Here is an 18,823-nt window from a genome sequence, read left to right as displayed (position 1 = left end):
TATCTTCAATCTTCTGGAAGACTTTTAAAAGTAGAGGTATTAATTCTTCTTTGAAAGTTTTGTAGAATTCATTTGTAAAACCATCTGGTCCAGGACTTTTATTTTTGGGAAGATTTTTGATAACTGTTTCAATTTCATTAGCTGTGATGGGCCTGTTCATGTTATCCACTTCCTCTTTACTTAGTTTTGGAAGTTGGTAGGTATCTAGGAAATCATTCATTTCTTCCAGGTTCTCTAGCTTGGTGGCATATAGTTGTTCATAGAAGCCTCGCATGATATGTTGAATTTCTGCGGTGTCTGTTGTGATATCTCCTCTTTCATTTACTATCCGATTTATTTGGGTCTTCTCCCTTTTTTGTTTTGTGAGTCTGGCTAAAGGTTTGTCAATTTTGTTTACTCTTTCGAAGAACCAACATTTACTTTCATTGATCTTTTGTATGGTTTTCCTATTCTCAATGTTATTTATTTCTGCCCTAACTTTAGTAATTTCTGTCCTTCTGGTTGCTTTAGGGTTCCTTTGTTGTTCTTCTTCTAGGTCTTTAAGATGTGCAATCAGGTTGTTTATTTGTGCCTTTTCTTGTTTCCTAATGTGTGCTTGTATAGCTATGAACTTCCCTCTTAGGACTGCTTTAGCTGTGTCCCAAATATTTTGATAGCTTGTGTCTTCATTTTCATTGAACTCTCGAAACATTTTGATTTCTTCCTTGATTTCCTCTTTGACCCAGAAGTTGTTAAGAAGTGTACTGTTGAGCTTCCACATTTTGGGACTGTTACTAATCTTTTGTTCATTGTTAAGTGTTAGTTTAATTCCACTGTGGTCTGAGAAGATGCTTGGGATGATTTCAGTGCTCTTGAATAGGCTGATGCTGTCTTTGTGGCCTAACATGGTCTATGCTTGAGAATGACCCATGTGGATTTGAGTAAAATGTGTATTCCAGTTTCTTGGGATGAATGACTCTGAAAATGTCCAATAGTTCTAGTTTATCTATCTCTTCATTTAGCTCCCTTATGTCTTTACTGATTTTCTTCCTGGATGATCTGTCAAGTTGAGAGAGTGGGGTGTTGAAGTCCCCTACTATGATTGTGTTACTGTTAATATATTGCTGTAGCTCTTTCAGTAGAAGTTTGATGTATTTAGATGGCTTCTCATTGGGTGCATAGATATTAATAATTGTTAAGTCCTCTTGATTGACTGATCCTCTGAGCATTAAGTAGTGTCCATTCCTATCTTTTTTAATCTTATCTATTTTAAAGTCTATCATGTCAGATATGAGAATAGCTGTTCCTGCCCTTTTTTGTGGGCCATTGGCTTGAATGATAGTTTTCCATCCTTTCACTTTAAGTCTGTGTTTGTCTTGTTGCGTTAGGTGAGTTTCCTGTAGACAACATATTGTTGGGTTGTGTTTTCTGATCCATCTTCCTACTCTGTGTCTTTTAATAGGTGAATTCAGGCCATTCACATTTATTGATATCAAAGATTGAAGATATTTTAACGCCATTCTTGTAGAGTTTTAGAGTGTTTTGATATATGTTCTATTTGTGGTGGTCTGGTTGTTTATAGGAAACCTTTCAGAACTTCTTTCAAGGCAGGCTTGGTGATGGTTGCTTCCTTCAACTGTTGCTTGTCTGAGAAGGTTTTGATGCTTCCATCTAGTCTGAATGACAGTGTAGCAGGATATAGTATTCTTGGCTGAAAGCCTTTCTCATTGAGCACTCGATAGATATCTTGCCATTCTCTTCTGGCCTGTAGTGTTTGTATGGAGAAGTCTGCTGCTAATCTTATGGGTTTTCCTTTGTAGGTGACTCTTTGTTTTTCTCTTGCAGCCTTGAGGATCCTTTCTTTATCCTTATTCCTTTCCAATCTAAGTATGACATGTCTTGGTGTCTTTAGGTCTGGGTTAATTCTGTTTGGGACCCTCTGGGCTTCTTGAATCTTTATGTCTTTGGTGTTGTCTAGACTAGAGAAATTTTCAGCTATTATGGCCTGGAGAACGCTTTCTTCCTCCCCTTCTCTTTCTTCCTCTGGTAAGCCAATAATGCGTATATTGTTTCTTTTGAAGTCATCCCATAGGACTCTGTTGTTGTTTTCAGCATCTCTTCATCTCTTTTTGAGATCTCTTACTTCTTTTTTAGTTGTCTCTAAATCATCCTCAATCTTGCTAATTTTGTTTTCAGCCTCATAGATTCTATTCTCTCTGCCCTCTACTGCTTTCTGGAGTTCATCTATTTTGTTGCCCTTCTCTGATACTGTTTTAGCTTGTTCAGCTAGTTGCCTTCTTAGCTCAGCGATTTCAGCTTTCAGCTCTCTAATAACCGTGAGATAATTAGAATTTTCTTCCATATTCTCATTTGTTGTTCCTGCATTTCTGATTACAATTTTTTCAAATTGTTTACTCACTCCTGTTATTATTTCCTTAGCTAATGTTTGGATGTTGAACTCGTTGTTTTGTGCTTCACCCTCTGGAGGACTTTTAGCTGGACTCTTGTCCTGGTTCAAGTCTCCAATATTTTTTCTTGTTGTTTTAACCATTTTATATATTATATTATGAGTTCCCTTTATCAGTACTTTTGAAATTATTGATCACTATTGCCTGGATTGACTTGTGTCTAAGTAATTTAATTAAAGGGTTTACCGTGGTGGAAGTTAACAGTTTTTTCAATCCCTGAGTTGGAGCTCAGTGGTGTAAAAGCCTCTTTTTTTTTCTTCCCTGTAGGCTATGGGAGCCTGAGGGCTTTTAAACTATCATAGGCTTCTTAGCTTAATCACTGACTCCTGACCAAGAGATAAAGCAGGGTGTGGCAGAGATAATCCAGTGGTTATGCAAAGAGACTTTCACAGCCCCTCAGCTATGCCACCGAGGTATAGGTCTTCTCCTGAGTTTCCTGGTTAGATCTCTGTCCCCTGGTGTCCCTCCCTGTTGCTGCTCCAGATTCTGAGGGTAGTAGCAATGGAGACTCAGAGTTGCACTTGGTGAGTCTCTGGGGAGTCCTTTCCTCCCTTCAGCTGTCCCCTTGTTGGTGGAGCAGACTGGAGGTGGTGTCTCCACTGATAAACTGCTGAACTGTTAGCAGTCACTTAATCTCTCCTTAGGCCCCTCTCTCCTCTCTGTCACCAGTCACGCGTGTTTGTACTCACCGGTGATTTACTGGGTTCCTGTGGTCATTCTAGTCCTGTCTTGTTTCGGTCCGGGTGGTCTCCTTTGGTATTCCTAGTTGATCCGGGAGAGGAGAGGAGGGGAGGGGAGGGGAGAGGAGGGGAGGGGAGGGGAGGGGAGGGGAGGGGAGAGAAAGCGATTTGCTGCTCGTAGCTCCACCTCCGGAATTCGAATCCCCCCCCTTTTTTTTTTTTTCCCCTCCAGGGTTATTGCTGGGCTTGGTGCCTGCACCATGAATCCACCACTCCTGGAGGCCATTTCCCCCCCTTTTTGTTGCCCTAGTTGTTGCAGCCTCTTTGCGGTTATTATTGCCATTGTTGACATTCCTTTTGTTGTTGGATAGGACAGAGAGAAATGGAGAGAGGAGAGTAAGACAGAGAGAGAGGGGAGAGAATGATAGACACCTGCAGACCTGCTTCACCGCCTGTGAAGTGACTCCCCTGCAGGTGGGGAGCCGGAGGCTCGAACCGGGATCCTTACGCCGGTCCCTGCGCTTTGCGCCACGTGCGCTTAACCCACTGCGCCTCCGCCCGACTCCCTATACTCCCCCTTTTTTTTTAACCAGAGTACTGGTGGTGTGGGGGATGGAACCTGAGACTTAAGAGCCTCAGGCATGAGAGTCCCTTGCATAACCATTATGCTATCTACCCTCACCCTTCCTTTTTATTTTATTATTTATTTATTTATTTTTCCTCTAGGGTTATTGCTGGGGCTCAGTGCCTGCACTATGAATCCACTGCTCCTGGCAGCCATTTTTCATTTTTATTGGGTAAAACAGAGAGAAATTGGAGGGGAGGGAGAGATAGAGAGGGAGAGACACCTTTAGACCTGCTTCACTGCTTGTGAAGTGACCAACCCCCTGCAGTGGGGAGATCTAGCACTTGCTGTGGTATATAGTAAACTTCTTCCCTGTTTCTCTAAAAAAGACTTCAGAGACTGGTTGAGTGCACATGTTACAGTGCACAAGGATCCAAGTTTAAGCCCCCAGTCCCCACCTGCAGGTGGAAAGCTTTGCAAGTAGTAAAGCAGAGGTACAGGTGTCTCTCTGTTCTTCTCCCTTTGTACCTCCTCCTTCCTCTGTCTCTATCCAACAAAACAAAGTTTAAAAGGGGTGGGGGCAGTGACGCACTGGGTTAAGCGCACATAATACTAAGTGCAATAACCCATGCAAGGCTCATGATCGAGCCTCCGGCTCCCTACCTGCAGTTGCTTCACAAATGGTGAAGCAGATCTGCAGGTGTCTCTCTTTCTCTCCCTCCCAATTGCCCCCTCCCCTCTCAATTTCTCTCAGTCCTATCCAATTAAACATGGAAAAAAAATGGCCCCCAGGGTCAGAGGACTCCCCTGTGGGGAGTGGTTGGGGACTTGAACCCAGGTCCTTGAGCATTGTTGTAGCATGTACCCTCCGCCTGCTGTGCCACTGCCTGGTCCCTTTATTATTATTATTATTACTATTTAAAGATTTTATTTATTTATTAATGAGAAAGGAGGAGAGAGAAAGAACCAGTTATCACTGTGGTACAAGTGCTGATGGAGATTGAGCTAAGGACCTCGCACTTGAGAGTCCAGTGCTTTATCCACTGCATAATGTCCTAGACCACCCCTTGATTATTTTTCTCATCTTATTTTATACACTTGCAAGAACATTTAGATTTATCCTTTCCTAGGGAGACAGTATAATGGTTATACAAAGATATTCTCATGCCTTAGGCTCTGTTTCAGGTCCCAAGTTCAATCCCAAGTTTCATCACAAGCCAGAACTGAGTATTGTTTTGGTCTCTCTGTCATCTTTCTTTATTTCTCTCATTAAACTAAAAAAGAAAAAACGATTGCTCCTTTCCTTAGGAGTTTTCCTTTTTAGCTGATTCTGGAATTTACCTCTCTGAGCTGACTTTTTCAGATAGAGTGAGACAGAGGGGCAGAGAGAAAGAGGGAAGGAAACCAAAGCATCGGGAGTTGGGCGTTAGCCCTGTAGGTTAAGCCCACGTGGGCCAAAGCACAAGGACCGGCATAAGGATCCTGGCTCAATTCCCGGGTTCCCCACCTGCAGGGGAGTTGCTTCACAGGCGGTGAAGCAGGTCTGCAGGTGTCTATCTTTCTCTCCCCCTCTCTATCTTACCCTCCTCTCTCCATTTCTCTCTGTCCTATCCAACAACAATGACATCAATAATAACTACAACAATAAAACAACAAGGGCAACAAAAGGAAATAAATATTTAAAAAAGAAAAAAAATTAAAAAAAAAAAAAGAAAGAAACCAAAGCATCAAAGTTTTCTTCAGTGCAATAAGGGCCAAGCTCAGGCCTGAGTGGTGCACGTGGCAAAACAGCACACTATCTCCGTGAGCTATTTTGCTGGTCTTCCCTATTGGTTTTTTCACTCAGACAGTAACTTATTATACTCATTATATACTTGCTGTGCTCATGTTATACAGCTTATCTTTCTCTCCTAACTGCAGTTTCCCACTATATATTTAGACACCAAATCTCTCTACCATGTAGTTTCCTTGTTTGTGTTATATTTTTGGTGATGTCCATGGTACTGTTTTGTGGTGTTAAAAATGAAACCAAGATGGTGAAGCAGTCCTGTGGATGTCTCTCTGTCTCTTTCTCTCTCTGTGTCCCCCTTCCTCTCAATTTCTGGCTGTCTCTATCCAATAAATAAATACATACAATAAAATTAAATGAAAAAAAGAAAATTTTCAACCTTGTAGGATAGTGGAAAGAATATTTTGATGCCTTTGGAAACTGATATTTTGTTTCACTTGGATTTTTCCTTTGCTCTTTTATAACATTTTGTTTCCCAGGGGTTGGTGCCATCTACATTCGTCGTAGACCCCGTGTACGTGTGGAAGCCCTACAGAGTGGAGGGGGGCAGGAGCGTGGTATGCGGTCTGGCACAGTGCCCACACCCCTGGTGGTAGGGCTGGGGACGGCTTGTGAGGTGGCACAGCAAGAGATGGAGGTATGAAGATATTATTTTTTTAAATATTTATTTATTTCCTTTTGTTGCCCTTATTGTTGTAGTTGTTGTTGTTGTTGGATAGGACAGAGAGAAATCGAAAGACAAGGGGAAAATAGAGAGGGGGAGAGAAAGATAGACACCTGCAGACCTGCTTCACCACCTATGAAGTGACTCCCCTGCAGGTGGGGAGCCAGTGGCTTGAAATGAGATCCTTAGTCTGGTCCTTGTGCTTTGCGCCATGTGTGCTTAACCCACTGTGCTATCGCCGGAGTAGTTTTGGTGTGTGTGTGTATTTATGTTGAGTGGAGGGGTTGAACCTGGGACTTTGAAGCCTTAGGCATGTGAATCTCTTTGTATAATCATTATGATATATCCTTGCCTGAGGAGAGTAATTTCTTTCTACAACCTTTTCCCCATTGCTGGGTTTCCTATTTAGAGATTTTTTTTCTTATCTCTGACTTAAGAGTTTTAAGAAAACCACTCTTGAGGCCAGGTCAATAGTCCCATGGTCCCCTTAAGCTGTGCCATAAACATTCATGCCTGAGACCCCAAGATCCCACGTCCAATCCCTGACACCACTATATGATGAACAGTCTTTCCATAAAGGAAAAGAATGCTGGCCAAATAGCTTGCTCGGATACTGTGCTGCTTTGCCATCTGCATGTTCCAAGTTTGAGTTCAGCCCCCACAGCATTGAAGGCAGCTTATGGTCTCTCTTTGTTTTTCCCCCCATGTCAAGGCAGCTTCAATGCTATGGTCTCTCTTTCTTTTTCGCCCCATGTCTTCCCTCTTTCCACCTCTGCTTCCCTCCATCTTTCCCTCCTTCCTTTCTATCTCTATCAAAAAAAAAAAAAAAGAAAACCGGACTTGTCATTTTGCTGCTATTTTTTTTTTTTTTTTTACCACAGCACTGTTCAGCTCTGATTTATGGTGGTGCAGGGAATTGAACCTGGGACATCAGAGCTCAGGCATGAGAGTCTCTTTGCATAACCATTATGCTATCTAACCCACCCTCTATGTCTATATCTATATCTAATATTTTTTTCCCCATTTTTTTCTCTGGTCCTGCCTTCATTTCCTTTCTAAGTCACACCTACACCGATTACTACTTTTTTTTTGTTTGCCTCCAGTGTTATTGCTGGGGCTTAGTGCCTGCACCATGAATCTACTGCTCTTGGAGGCTACCTTTCCCCCCTTTTGTTGCCCTTGTTGTAGCCTTGTTGTGGTTATTGTTGTTGTTGATGTTGTTCGTTGTTGGATAGGACAGAGAGAAATGGAGAGATGAGGAGAAGATAGACAGGGGAAAGAAAGATAGACACCTGTAGACCTGTTCACCGCCTGTGAAGCGACTCCCCTGCAGGTGGGGAGCTGGGGGGCTCAAACTGGAATCTTTACACCGGCCCTTGCGCTTTGCGCCACCTGTGCTTAACCCGTTGCGCCACCGCCCGACACCCGCTGCTGCTACTTTGTGACAGAGGTGTTATGAACTCCAAAATGTAGGCAGCTTAGTATTGATCAGTTCATTTATGTCTGAGTTGTTGAAATAAAGTGTCCAATTATTGAACACTTTGCACTGTGCTCCATGCTTCAGATACATTGGTGCCCATGAGTTACCTACAAATATAGGTGAGTTTAATGCATAGTCACTTTTGGGTAGAGAAGGGCTCTGTTGTTTCTAAGTTGTTATGGTTACTATGCTTAGTCCTTTCTTGCCTGTTTCTCAGTATGATCACAAACGGATTTCAAAGTTAGCAGAGCGGCTTACACAGAAGATAATGAAGAGCCTTCCAGATGTGGTGATGAATGGTGACCCTGAGCACCATTACCCAGGTATGAATGTGCCTTTTTTATACACTCTCTGGAAGAACTGGAGTCTCTGAGACTTTTCTCATAGTGATTCTTCTTTCTAGGCTGTATCAACCTCTCCTTTGCATATGTAGAAGGGGAGAGCCTGCTGATGGCACTCAAGGATGTTGCCTTATCCTCAGGGAGGTGAGTTGGATCAGATAGAAAGGGTCTGATGGTTGTGCAAGAAGTGGCACAGTGGATAAAAGGTTGGACTTTCAAGCATGAAGTCCTGAGTTCAACCCCTGGCAGCACATTTACGAGAGTGATATCTGGTTCTTTCTCTCTCTCCTATCATTCTCATTAATAAGTATATAAAATATTTTAAAAGGGCAAGGGTAGATAACGTAATGGTTATGCAAAGAAACTCTCATGCCTGAGGCTCTGGAGTCCCAGGGTTGTTTTTTTTTGAGTCCCAGGTTTAATCCCCCACAACACCATAAGCCCCCACTGAGAAGAGTGTCTTTATCTCTGCATCTCTCTCTCTCAAAAAAAAAAAAACCAAAACTTTAAAATATTTAAAAAAAAAAGATAGGGACTGGTGCAGGACCAATTAACTTAGATTTATAAATGCCATAAAAGGTTAAGCTGCCAGGGGGCTGGGTGGTGTCACACAAGGTTAAGTGCATGTATTGCTAAATGCAAGTACTGGCCCAAGGATTCTCAGTTTGAGCCCCTGGCTCCCTACCTTCAGGGGGGTTACTTAACAGGCTGTGAAGCAGGTATGTAGGTGTCTATCTTTCTCTCCCCCTCTCTGTCTTCCCCTCATCTCTCCATTTCTCTCTGTCTTTTCCAAAACATCAGTAACAGCAGCAGCAGCAACAACAACAACAATGACAAAAAGATGGCCTCCAAGAGCAGTGGACTCGTAGTGCAGGCACTGAGCCCAGCAATAACCCTGGAGGCAATAAAATAAATAAAATAAAAAATATATGTATTTGTTTCCTCTAGGGTTATTGCTGGGGCTTGGCGCAAATTCACTGCTCCTGGAGGCTATTTTTCCCCCTCTTATTGCCTTTGTTGTTTTTTTATCACTGTGGTGGTTATTGTTGTTATTTGATGTCATTGTTGTTGGATAGGACAGAGAAAAATCGAGAGAGGAGGGGAGGCAGAGGGGGAGAGAAAGATAGACACCTGCAGACCTGTTTCACCACTTTTGAAGCTCCTCCCCTAGAGGTGGGGAGCTGGGGGCTCAAACTGGGATCCTCACACTGTCATTGCGCTTCGTGCCACATGTGCTTAACCTGATGCACTACCACTGACAGGCAAGGACTGGCATAAGGATCCCGGTTCGAGTCCCGGTCTCCCCACCTGCAGGGGAGTCGTTTCACAAGCGATGAAGCAGGTCTGCAGGTGTCTATTTTTCTCTCCCCCCTCTGTCTCTACTCCTCTCTCCATTTCTCTCTGTTCTATCCAACAACAGCAGCAACAACAACAATAATAATATCCACAACAATGATAAAACAAGGGTAAAAAATGGTCTCTAGGAGTAGTGGATTCATGGTGTAGGCACCGAGCCTTGGCAGTAAACCTGGAGGCAAAAAAAAAAAAAAAAGAATTCTTTTTGGGCAGTGGTAGATAGCATAATGGTTATGCAAAGAGACTCTCATGCCTGAAGATCCTAACTCCCAGGTTCTATCCCTTGCACCACTATAAGCCAGAGCTTAGCAGGGCTCTGGTGAGAAAAAACAAAGGGGGGGGGTGGCATATCTGGTTGAGCACATCTGGTTGAGCACACATGTTAAAGTGTGAAAGGTTCTGGGTTCAACCCCCCAGTCCCCACCAGCAGAGGGAAAGCTTCATGAGTGTTGAAGCAGGGCTGCAGATGTATCTCTCCCTATCTCCCCATTCCTCTCAATTCCTGCCTGTCTCTATCCAACCATAATAAATTTAAAAAATGTTATAAAAAATTCTTAGTTTACAGAAGGCAGACCTTCTACCTTCTGCATCCCACATTGACCTTGGGTCCATAATCCCAGAGGGATAAAGAATAGGAAAGCTATCGGGGGAGGGGATGGGATACAGAGATCTGGTGGTGGGAATTGTGTGGAGTTGTATCCCTCTTATCCTATGATTTTGTTAATGTTTCCTTTTTTAAATAAATAAAAAAATAAAAATAGAAGGGTGTCTGGCGGTAGCGCAGCGGGTTAAGCGCAGGTGGTGCAAAGCAGAAGGACTGGCGTAAGGATCCAGGGCTAAGGATCCTGGTTCAAGCCCCCAGCTCCCTACCTGCAGAGGAGTCTCTTCACAGGTGTTGAAGCAGCTCTGCAGGTGTCTCTGTCTTTCTGTCCCCGCCTATGTCTTCCCTCCTCTCTCCATTTCTCTCTGTCCTATCCAACAACAATGACATCAGTAACAACAACTATAATAACTACCACAATAAAACAACAAGGACAACAAAAGGAAATAAATAAACATTTAAAAATAAATAAAGAAAAAATTCTTAGTTTATAGTAAAGATATATTTTTTCCTTCCTGGTTATCACTAGACTCAGTGCCTGCAGTAAGAATCCAGTGCTCCTGGAGGCCATTTTTTCCTTTTTTTTTTTTTTCTCTGTTGTTACTGTTATTGGATAGAACAGAGAGAAATCCAGAGAGGACGTGGAAACAGGGAGGAAGAGAAAAAGATAGGACACCTGCAGACTTTGTTACTGCTTGTGAAGTGACCCCCCCCCTGCAGGTGGGGAGCTGGGGGCTTGAACCTGGTTCCTTATGCTTGTCCTTGTGCTTTGCATCATGTGCGCCTAACCCACTGCACTACCATCTGGCCCCCAGTAAAGATCATTTTCTGTGTACCTATATTTCTTTTTATTAATTTTTTTTTAATTATCTAAAAAAGGAGACATTAACAAAACCATAGGATAAGAGGGGCACAACTCCACACAATTCCCACTACCACATCTCCGTATCCCATCCCCTTCCTCTGATAGCTTTCCTATTCTTTATCCCTCTGGGAGTATGGACCCAAGGTCATTGTGGGATGCAGAAAGTGGAAGGTCTAGCTTCTGTAATTGCTTCCCTGTGTACCCATATCTCATCTTATTGGGCATGCCACCTTATGAAGGCTTCCTGAGATTGAACATTGTGACTTTGTGATCATTTAAAGTGTGCATATCAAATCTAGCATTTTACTAGCATTGATGTTGTAGGCCTTCAGAATTGAAGGATGCTACAAAAGCCACCCACCTAAGCTTTATCTGCTTTCTGAGGTATTTGGTGTATTGACTTGTCTGGAAGGCAGTATGGTCCTCTGCTGTCTTTTGATTGTTAGTGTTGCAGGTTCAGGAATCAGAGCGAGTTGTTGGAGTCAACAAGAAGACACTTTATTAATGTTAATGGGTCACAGAAAGAGCTCATGCTCTAAAGAATTCTGGACCTCAACAAAGGGAAGGGCTGCAGTCTGAGAGCAGAAACCTTTTTTTTTTTTTTTAATGTTTTTTATTATCTTTATTTATTTATTGGATAGAGACACCAGAAATCAAGAGGGAAGGGCGAGATAGAGAGGGGGAGAGACAGAGTGACACCTGCAGCCCTGCTTTACCACTCATGAAGCTTTCCCTATGCAGGTGGGGACCAGGCGCTCGAACCTGGGTCTTTTCGCTGTATCATGTGCTCTAAACCAAGAGCACATCACCTGGTCCCAAAAGCATTCTCATAGAAGCAGAGGCTGCAAGGATAAAAGGGTGGGACTTATATCCATTGCTCATGGTCTGGTTGCCTTAGTTACTGTTATCTTTTCCTGCATAGCTTTGCCTAGTGAAAGGTTAGAGTGTGGACTGCAGGTTTGGGGGAGGACCTTTCTCACACATGTGGTATTTGTTCTATCATACTTTGGTAGTATCTTTGCCCAAGGTATTTCATAATCATTATGTTATCTACCCCCTAACCTTTTTACAATTTTTAAATATTATTTATTCCCTTTTGTTGCCCTTGTTTTATCGTTGTAGTTATTATTGTTGTTGTTATTGATGTCATCATTGTTGGATAGGACAGAGAGAAATGGAGAGAGGAGGGGAAGACAGAGGGGGAGAGAAAGACAGACACCTGCAGACCTGCTTTACCGCCTGTGAAGCGACTCCCCTGCAGGTGGGGAGCCGGGGACTTGAATCGGGATTCTACGCGGGTCCTTGCACTTTGTGCCACGTGTGCTTAACCCGTTGTGCTACCACCCGACTCCCCACCCAAGGTATTTCAAAGGGATCAAAGAAAGCATAGTTTTCCTAGAGTCCTTTTTATGAAAAGATATACTTTATATGTAAAAGCATCACTGTGGTACATGCAATGCTGGGGACTCTGGTCCTTATACCATAGAGTACAGAGCCTTATCCACTAAGCTACCTCCTGGGCCATTGAAGGTAATTTTTATCTTTTTTTTTTAATATTTATTTATTATTTATCCTTTTTTGTTGCCCTTGTTGTTTTATTGTTGTAGTTATTATTGATGTTGTTGTTGGATAGGACAGAGAGAAATGGAGAGAGGAGGGGAAGACAGAGGGGGAGAGAAAGACAGACACCTGCAGACCTGCTTCACCGCCTGTGAAGCGACTCCCCTGCAGGTGGGGAGCGGGGGGCTCGAACCGGGATCCTTAGGCCAGTCCTTGTGCTTTGTGCCACCTGCACTTAACCTACTGCGCTACCGCCCGACTCCCCAATTTTTATCTTTATGGTATGAATTGTGGGAATATGAGTGGGTTACTGTGGCTGAAAGCAGATGTTGAAGATATTGATGATGAACTGAGCGAGGTTCTGTGTCTTTCTTCTCAGTGCCTGTACCTCTGCATCCCTGGAGCCCTCTTATGTCCTTCGCGCAATTGGCACCGATGAGGATTTAGCTCACTCTTCTATCAGGTCAGTCAATGGAGCTGCACCCTCTTTTTGCATTTTCATCTCCTGTGTAAATCTTCCTCCATCTAATTTCTCTTATTTTTTTCTTGTTTCTTCATGAAAGGTTTTAGAGTAGTGATTTTCATATGTCATTGACTCAGCTCGGAAGTTTGCAAAAGATAAAGATATGGGAGTCGGGCGGTAGCACAGTGTTGAGCGCACGTGGCACAAAGCGCAAGGACCAGTGTAAGGATCCCGGATGGAGCCCCTGGCTCCCCACCTGTAGGGGAGTCGCTTCACAGGCGGTGAAGCAGGTCTGCAGGTGTCTGTCTTTCTCTTCTCCCCTCTGTCTCCCTCTCCTCTCTCCATTTCTCTCTGTCCTACCTAACAACGACGACATCAACAACAACAATAACTACAACAACAATGAAAAACAAAGGCAACAAAAAGGGAAAAATAAATATATATATAAAAAAGATAAAGATATCTTTTGGTTAATTAGGTTTGGAAGAGTGGGAAACTCAAGTGAATTTATGTTGCAGTTCTCCAGAATTGACCAAGTTCTGAGAAACTTTAACCTAGGGAAGCAATACCCTGTTTTGTTTTTGTTTTTGCTTCCAGGGTTATCGCTAGGGCTCTGTGCCTGCACTATGAATCCACTACTCTTAGAGTCCATTTTTCCCTTTTGTGGCCCTTATTGTTATTATTATTGTTATTGCTGTCATTGTTGTTGGATAGGACAGAGAGACATTGAGAGAGAGTGGGAAGACAGGGGGTGGGGGGGTGGGGGGTGGGGTGGGGGGGTGGATAGACACTTGCAGACCTGCTTCACCACCTGTGAAGCGACCCTCCTACAAGTGGGGAGCCGGAGGCTTGAACTGGGATCCTTAAACTGGTCCTTGCACTTCTCACCATGTGTGCTTAACCTGGTGCACCACTGCCCAGCCCCCAAGACCCTGTTATTTTAATATCTTTTAAAATATTTATTTATTCCCTTTTGTTGCCCTTGTTTTTGTTGTTGTATTGGATAGGACAGAGAGAAATGGAGAGAGGAGGGGAAGACAAAGGGGGGAGAGAAAGACACCTGCAGACCTGCTTCACTGCTTGTGAAGCGACTCCCCTGCAGGTGAGGAGCCGGAGGCTTGATCCACGATCCTTAGGCTGGTTCTTGTGCTTCGTGCCACCTGCACTTAACCTGCTTTGCTACCGCCCGATTCCCTCTTTTAATATCTTTTAGGGAGTAAAGTCCTCACTGCTAAAATGTACTTGCTAAATGAATACATCCTGATACCAGAATTTTGATAAAGACCTCTTTTCCTACTTTTTCAGATTTGGCATTGGTCGCTTCACTACAGAGGAAGAAGTGGACTACACAGCAGAAAAGTGCATTCAGCATGTGAAACGTCTTCGAGAAATGAGGTATTATACCAGTTGGAAGGAATTGCATTGTTAGCATCTCTCTCTCCTTTCTCTTTTTTTTATTTTTAAAAAATTTTTATTATCTTTATTTATTTATTGGATAGAGACAGCCAGAAATCAAGAGGGAAAGGGGAGATAGAGAGGGAGAGAGACAGAGAGATACCTGCAGCACTGTTTCACCACTCACAAAACTTTCCCCTGCCGGTGAGGACCGGGTGCTCAAATCCAGGTCCTTGTGCATTATAACATGTGCACATAGCCAGGTGCGCCACCACCCTCTCCTTTCTTTTTTTCAAACCAGGGCACTGCTCAGCCCTAGTCTATGGTGGTGTGGAGAATTGAACCTGGGACCTCAGAGCCTCAAGCATGGAAGTCTCTTTTACATAACCATTATGCTATTATCACCCGCCCCTATTGGCCATTCTCTTTGACCTTGTTCACATTGCCTGAACACAAAGTTTGGGAATAGTTGTAGATTAGGGTTTAGAGGTTCCACAAAACATGAATGTCAATCACCTTAGATACTTGCTTTCAGAATATAAAAAAGTGTTTGTTTTTGTTTTGTTTATTTTTTTAAACTTTAAAAAAATATTTATTTTATTCCCTCTTCTTGCCCTTGTTTTATTGTTGTAGTTATTATTGTTGTTGTTATTGATGTCATCGCTGGATAGGACAGAGGGAAACGGAGAGAGATGGGGAAGACACCTGCATACCTGCTTCACTGCTTGTGAAGTGACCCCCTTGCAGCTGGGGAGCTGGCGGCTAGAACCGTGGTCCTTACTCCAGTACTTGTGCTTTGTGCCACCTGAGTTTAACCCACTGCACTACCACCCAACTTCTGCTTTATTTTAAATAAAGTATGGATGGAGCCAGCAGCTCACCTAATAAGCACACGTTTTGCTATGTTCAAAGACCCAGGTTTGACCCCTCTGTACCACATGGGAGCACCATGCATAGCACAAGGAGAATTTTCTTTTTTTTTTTTTTTTTTTTTTGACTAGAGCACTGCTCAGCACTGGTTTATGTGGAGGATTGAACCTGGGACTTTAGAGCCTCTGGCATGAGAGTCTCTTTGCATAACCATCCTAGCAGAATTTTCATAAATGGTGCTATGTGCCTTTACTCTTTCTCTCTTTCTTTTTTTTCTAACCTTAACCCTCCAGGGTTTTTGCTAGCAGGATATAGTATTCTTGGTTGAAAGCCTTTCTCATTGAGCACTCGATAGATATCTTGCCATTCTCTTCTGGCCTGTAGTGTTTGTGTGGAGAAGTCTGCTGCTAATCTTATGGGTTTTCCTCTGTAGGTGACTCTGTGTTTTTCTCTTGCAGCCTTCAGGATCCTTTCTTTATCCTTATTCCTTTCCATTTTAAATATGATATATCTTGGTGTCTTTAAGTCTGGGTTAATTCTGTTTGGGACCCTCTGGGCTTCTTGAATCTTTATGTCTTTGATGTTATGTAGACTAGAGAAGTTTTCAGCTATTATGGCCTGGAGAATGCTTTCTTCCTCTCCCTCTCTTTCTTCCTCTGGTAAGCCAATAATGCGTATATTATTTCTTTTGAAGTCATCCCATAGGTCTCTGTTGTTGTTTTCAGCATCTCTTAATCTCTTTTTGAGATCTATTACTTCTTTTTTAGTTGTCTCTAATTCGTCCTCGATCTTGCTAATTCTGTCTTCAGCCTCATTGATTCTATTCTCTCTGCCCTCTACTGTTTTCTGGAGTTCATCTATTTTGTTTCCCTGCTCTGATACTGTTTTAGCTTGTTCAGCTAGTTGCGTTCTTAGCTCAGCTATTTCAGCTTTCAGCTCTCTAATAACCTTGAGATAGTTAGTGTTTTCTTCCAGAGTCTCATTTGTTGTTCCTGTATTTCTGATTACAATTCTTTGAAACTCTTTACTCACTCCTGTGATTATTTCCTTAGCTAATGTTTAGATGTTGAACTCATTATTTTGTGCTTCACCCTCTGGGGGGGCTTTTAGCTGGACTGTTGTCCTGGTTAGTTTCTCTAATATTTCTTCTTATTGGTTCAGTCAATTTATATATTATGAGTTCCTTCTCTTAGTACTTTTTAAATTACTGATCACTATTTCCTGGATTGACTTGTGTCTAAGTAAGGTAGTTAAAGGGTTCACAGTGGTGGAAGTTAACAGTTGTTTCAATAGTATTTTAATCCCTGAGTTGGAGCTCAGTGATTTAAAAGCCTCTTTTTAAATTTTTTTTTTTCTTCTCTGTAGGCTATGGGAGCCTGAGGGTTTCTAACTATAAGTAGGCTTCTTAACTTAATCACTGACTCCTGATCAAGAGATAAGGCAGGGTGTGGCAGAGATAATCTGGTGGTTATGCAAAGAGACTTTCACAGCCCCACAGCTATGCCACCAAGGTAGAGGTCTTCTCCTGAATTTCCTGGTTAGATCTCTGTCCCCTGGTGTCCCTCCCTGCCGCTGCTCCAGATTCTGAGGGCAGTAGCAGTGGAGACTCAGGGTTGCACTTGGTGAGTCTTCGGGGAGTCCTCTCCTCCCTGCAGCTGTCCCCTTGTTGGTGGAACAGACGGGAGGTGGTGTCTCAACTGATAAATTGTCAGACTGTTACCAGCCACTTAGTCTCTCCCTAGACTCCTCTCTGTCACTAGCCATGTGTGTTTGCACTCACCACTGATTTGGTGGGTTCCTGTAGTCGTTCTAGTCTTGTCTTGTTTCAGTCCCAGGTGGTCGGTCTCCTTTGGTATTCCTAGTTGATCTGGGAGAGGAGAGGAGAGGAAAGAAACAGATCTGCTGCTGCTCATAGCCCCGCCTCCGGAAGTCCAATTTTTTAAAATACTTTATTTATTTATTAATGAGAAATTTAGGAAATTTAGGAAGACAGAGGGAGAGAGAAAGAACCAGACATCACTCTGCTACATGTGCTGTCAGTGGTTGATCGTAGGAACTCATGCTTGAGAATCTAGTGCTTTATCCACTGTTCCAACTCCCAGACCACTTTTTTTTCTTTATTGGTCGGGTTAATGGTTTATAGTCAACAGTAAAATACAGTAGATTGTACATATGTAACATTTCTCAGTTTTCTACGTGACAATTGAACCCATTTAAAGGCTCAAATTGTGAAGGACTTATAGATATTTGGGGAATACTTGCTGATTATTGATTTTTGTGATCTGACAGTCAAGGAGATGGAAAAGATACAAGAATAAATGGAGGTATATCAGGGTTCAGAATCAATGTAGTCTGCTTCCTGTCTTCACTTTCATTCATCCAATATCTCTTCTTTTTGACAGCCCTCTCTGGGAGATGGTGCAGGATGGTATCGACCTCAAGAGTATCAAATGGACCCAACACTAGAAGAATGAATCCTTCCTGCCTTTTTAACCTATGTACAACTTGGCACCTTTTCATATCCAGTGGATGCTCCATGTTCACACCAGAAATTGCAATAGTTCAGTTGACTTCAGCATCAGTCCACTTACAAGATGGAAACACAAGAAAACTATCTTTCCCCATCCTTAGTTCCTTATAGTGAGGAATACTCTCCGTAACTCTCCAGGTCCAGGAGTCCTTTTCTGGTCTTATAGTGTGCGAACGCTCCCAGCATAAAGCAAGAGAGACATTTCACATTATATCATTTGTGGACATACTTGTTCTTGGTTGGGAAAACCGGATGAATCAGGATGAAGACTTTTTTTGATGTTTGATGTGGACATTTGACTTGTCACTTACTGCTGCTCATTGAGACTGACTCCTTTAAGAACAAGCTTAGTGAACTATGATTTAATCCTTCTTTTGTGGTTCTGAAAACCATCTCTTCATGTCAGCTGTTGACAAACAGCAATTTTCTTAGGAGGCTTGTCTCTTTGTTCTTTTAGTTTTTCTTTAGACCTAACAGAGGAAGACATGTCTATATGACTCCATCTATTACTCTTTTTTTTTTTTTTTCCCCTTTTGTTGCCCTTGTTGTAGCTTCGTTGTGGTTATTATTATTGCCCTTGTTGACGCAATTCGTTGTTGGATAGGACAGAGAGAAATGGAGAGAGGAGGGGAAGACAGAGAAGGGGAGAAAGATAGACACCTGCAGACCTGCTTCACCGCCTGTGAAGCAACTCCCCTGCAGGTGGGGAGCCGGGGGCTCGAACTGGGATCCTTACGCCGGTCCCTGCGCTTTGCGCCACATGCGCTTAACCCACTGCGCCACCGCCCGTCCCCCTCCATCTATTACTCTTATAATTTATATTTCTTTTTAAATATTTGTTAATTTACAGATTAAAGAAGTAAAATCATTTTTTCTCTCTCTTTTTTCTTTATCTTTTTACCAGAGCACTGATCAGCTGTCGTATATGGTGTTGCTGGGGACTGAACCTGGGAATTTAGAGCCTCAGGCATGAGATTCTCTTTGTATAACCATTATTCTATTTTACCCTGCCCTCTTTTTTTTTTATTTACTCTAACTTTATGAGTGACTTAAGGAAAATTCCAAGCTGTGATTTAGAATTGTGGAGCAGCTTACCACTCTACTTAATATCAATAGGTGATTCAATATACTTGTATATTTTTTTTCGCCAAGGTTTCACTGCTCTGGAATGAGTTTTTTTTTTTTTTCCATTTTCTTTTCCACCAGGGTTATCACTG

General features: G+C 42.7%; 1 protein-coding gene across 2 annotated transcripts in view; it reads left to right on the top strand.

The window, feature by feature from the left end:
- Positions 1-18,474, top strand: part of NFS1 (NFS1 cysteine desulfurase) — a 44,711-nt gene extending 26,237 nt beyond the window's left edge. For both annotated transcript variants that reach the window (XM_016187951.2, XM_007522635.3), the window contains exons 8-13: positions 5,961-6,118; positions 7,843-7,948; positions 8,029-8,110; positions 12,728-12,811; positions 14,117-14,206; positions 17,479-18,474. In XM_016187951.2, coding sequence (XP_016043437.1) covers positions 5,961-6,118; positions 7,843-7,948; positions 8,029-8,110; positions 12,728-12,811; positions 14,117-14,206; positions 17,479-17,542 — 584 coding nt within the window. In that variant the 3' untranslated portion in view covers positions 17,543-18,474. The remainder of the gene's footprint in view (positions 1-5,960; positions 6,119-7,842; positions 7,949-8,028; positions 8,111-12,727; positions 12,812-14,116; positions 14,207-17,478) is intronic.
- Positions 18,475-18,823: the final 349 nt, after the last annotated feature.

The sequence above is a fragment of the Erinaceus europaeus genome, chromosome 1, assembly GCF_950295315.1.
Source record: "Erinaceus europaeus chromosome 1, mEriEur2.1, whole genome shotgun sequence".
Lineage (NCBI taxonomy): Eukaryota > Metazoa > Chordata > Mammalia > Eulipotyphla > Erinaceidae > Erinaceus > Erinaceus europaeus.
Note: the sequence above shows the minus strand (reverse complement) of the source record. Positions and strands in the feature narration are given on the sequence as shown.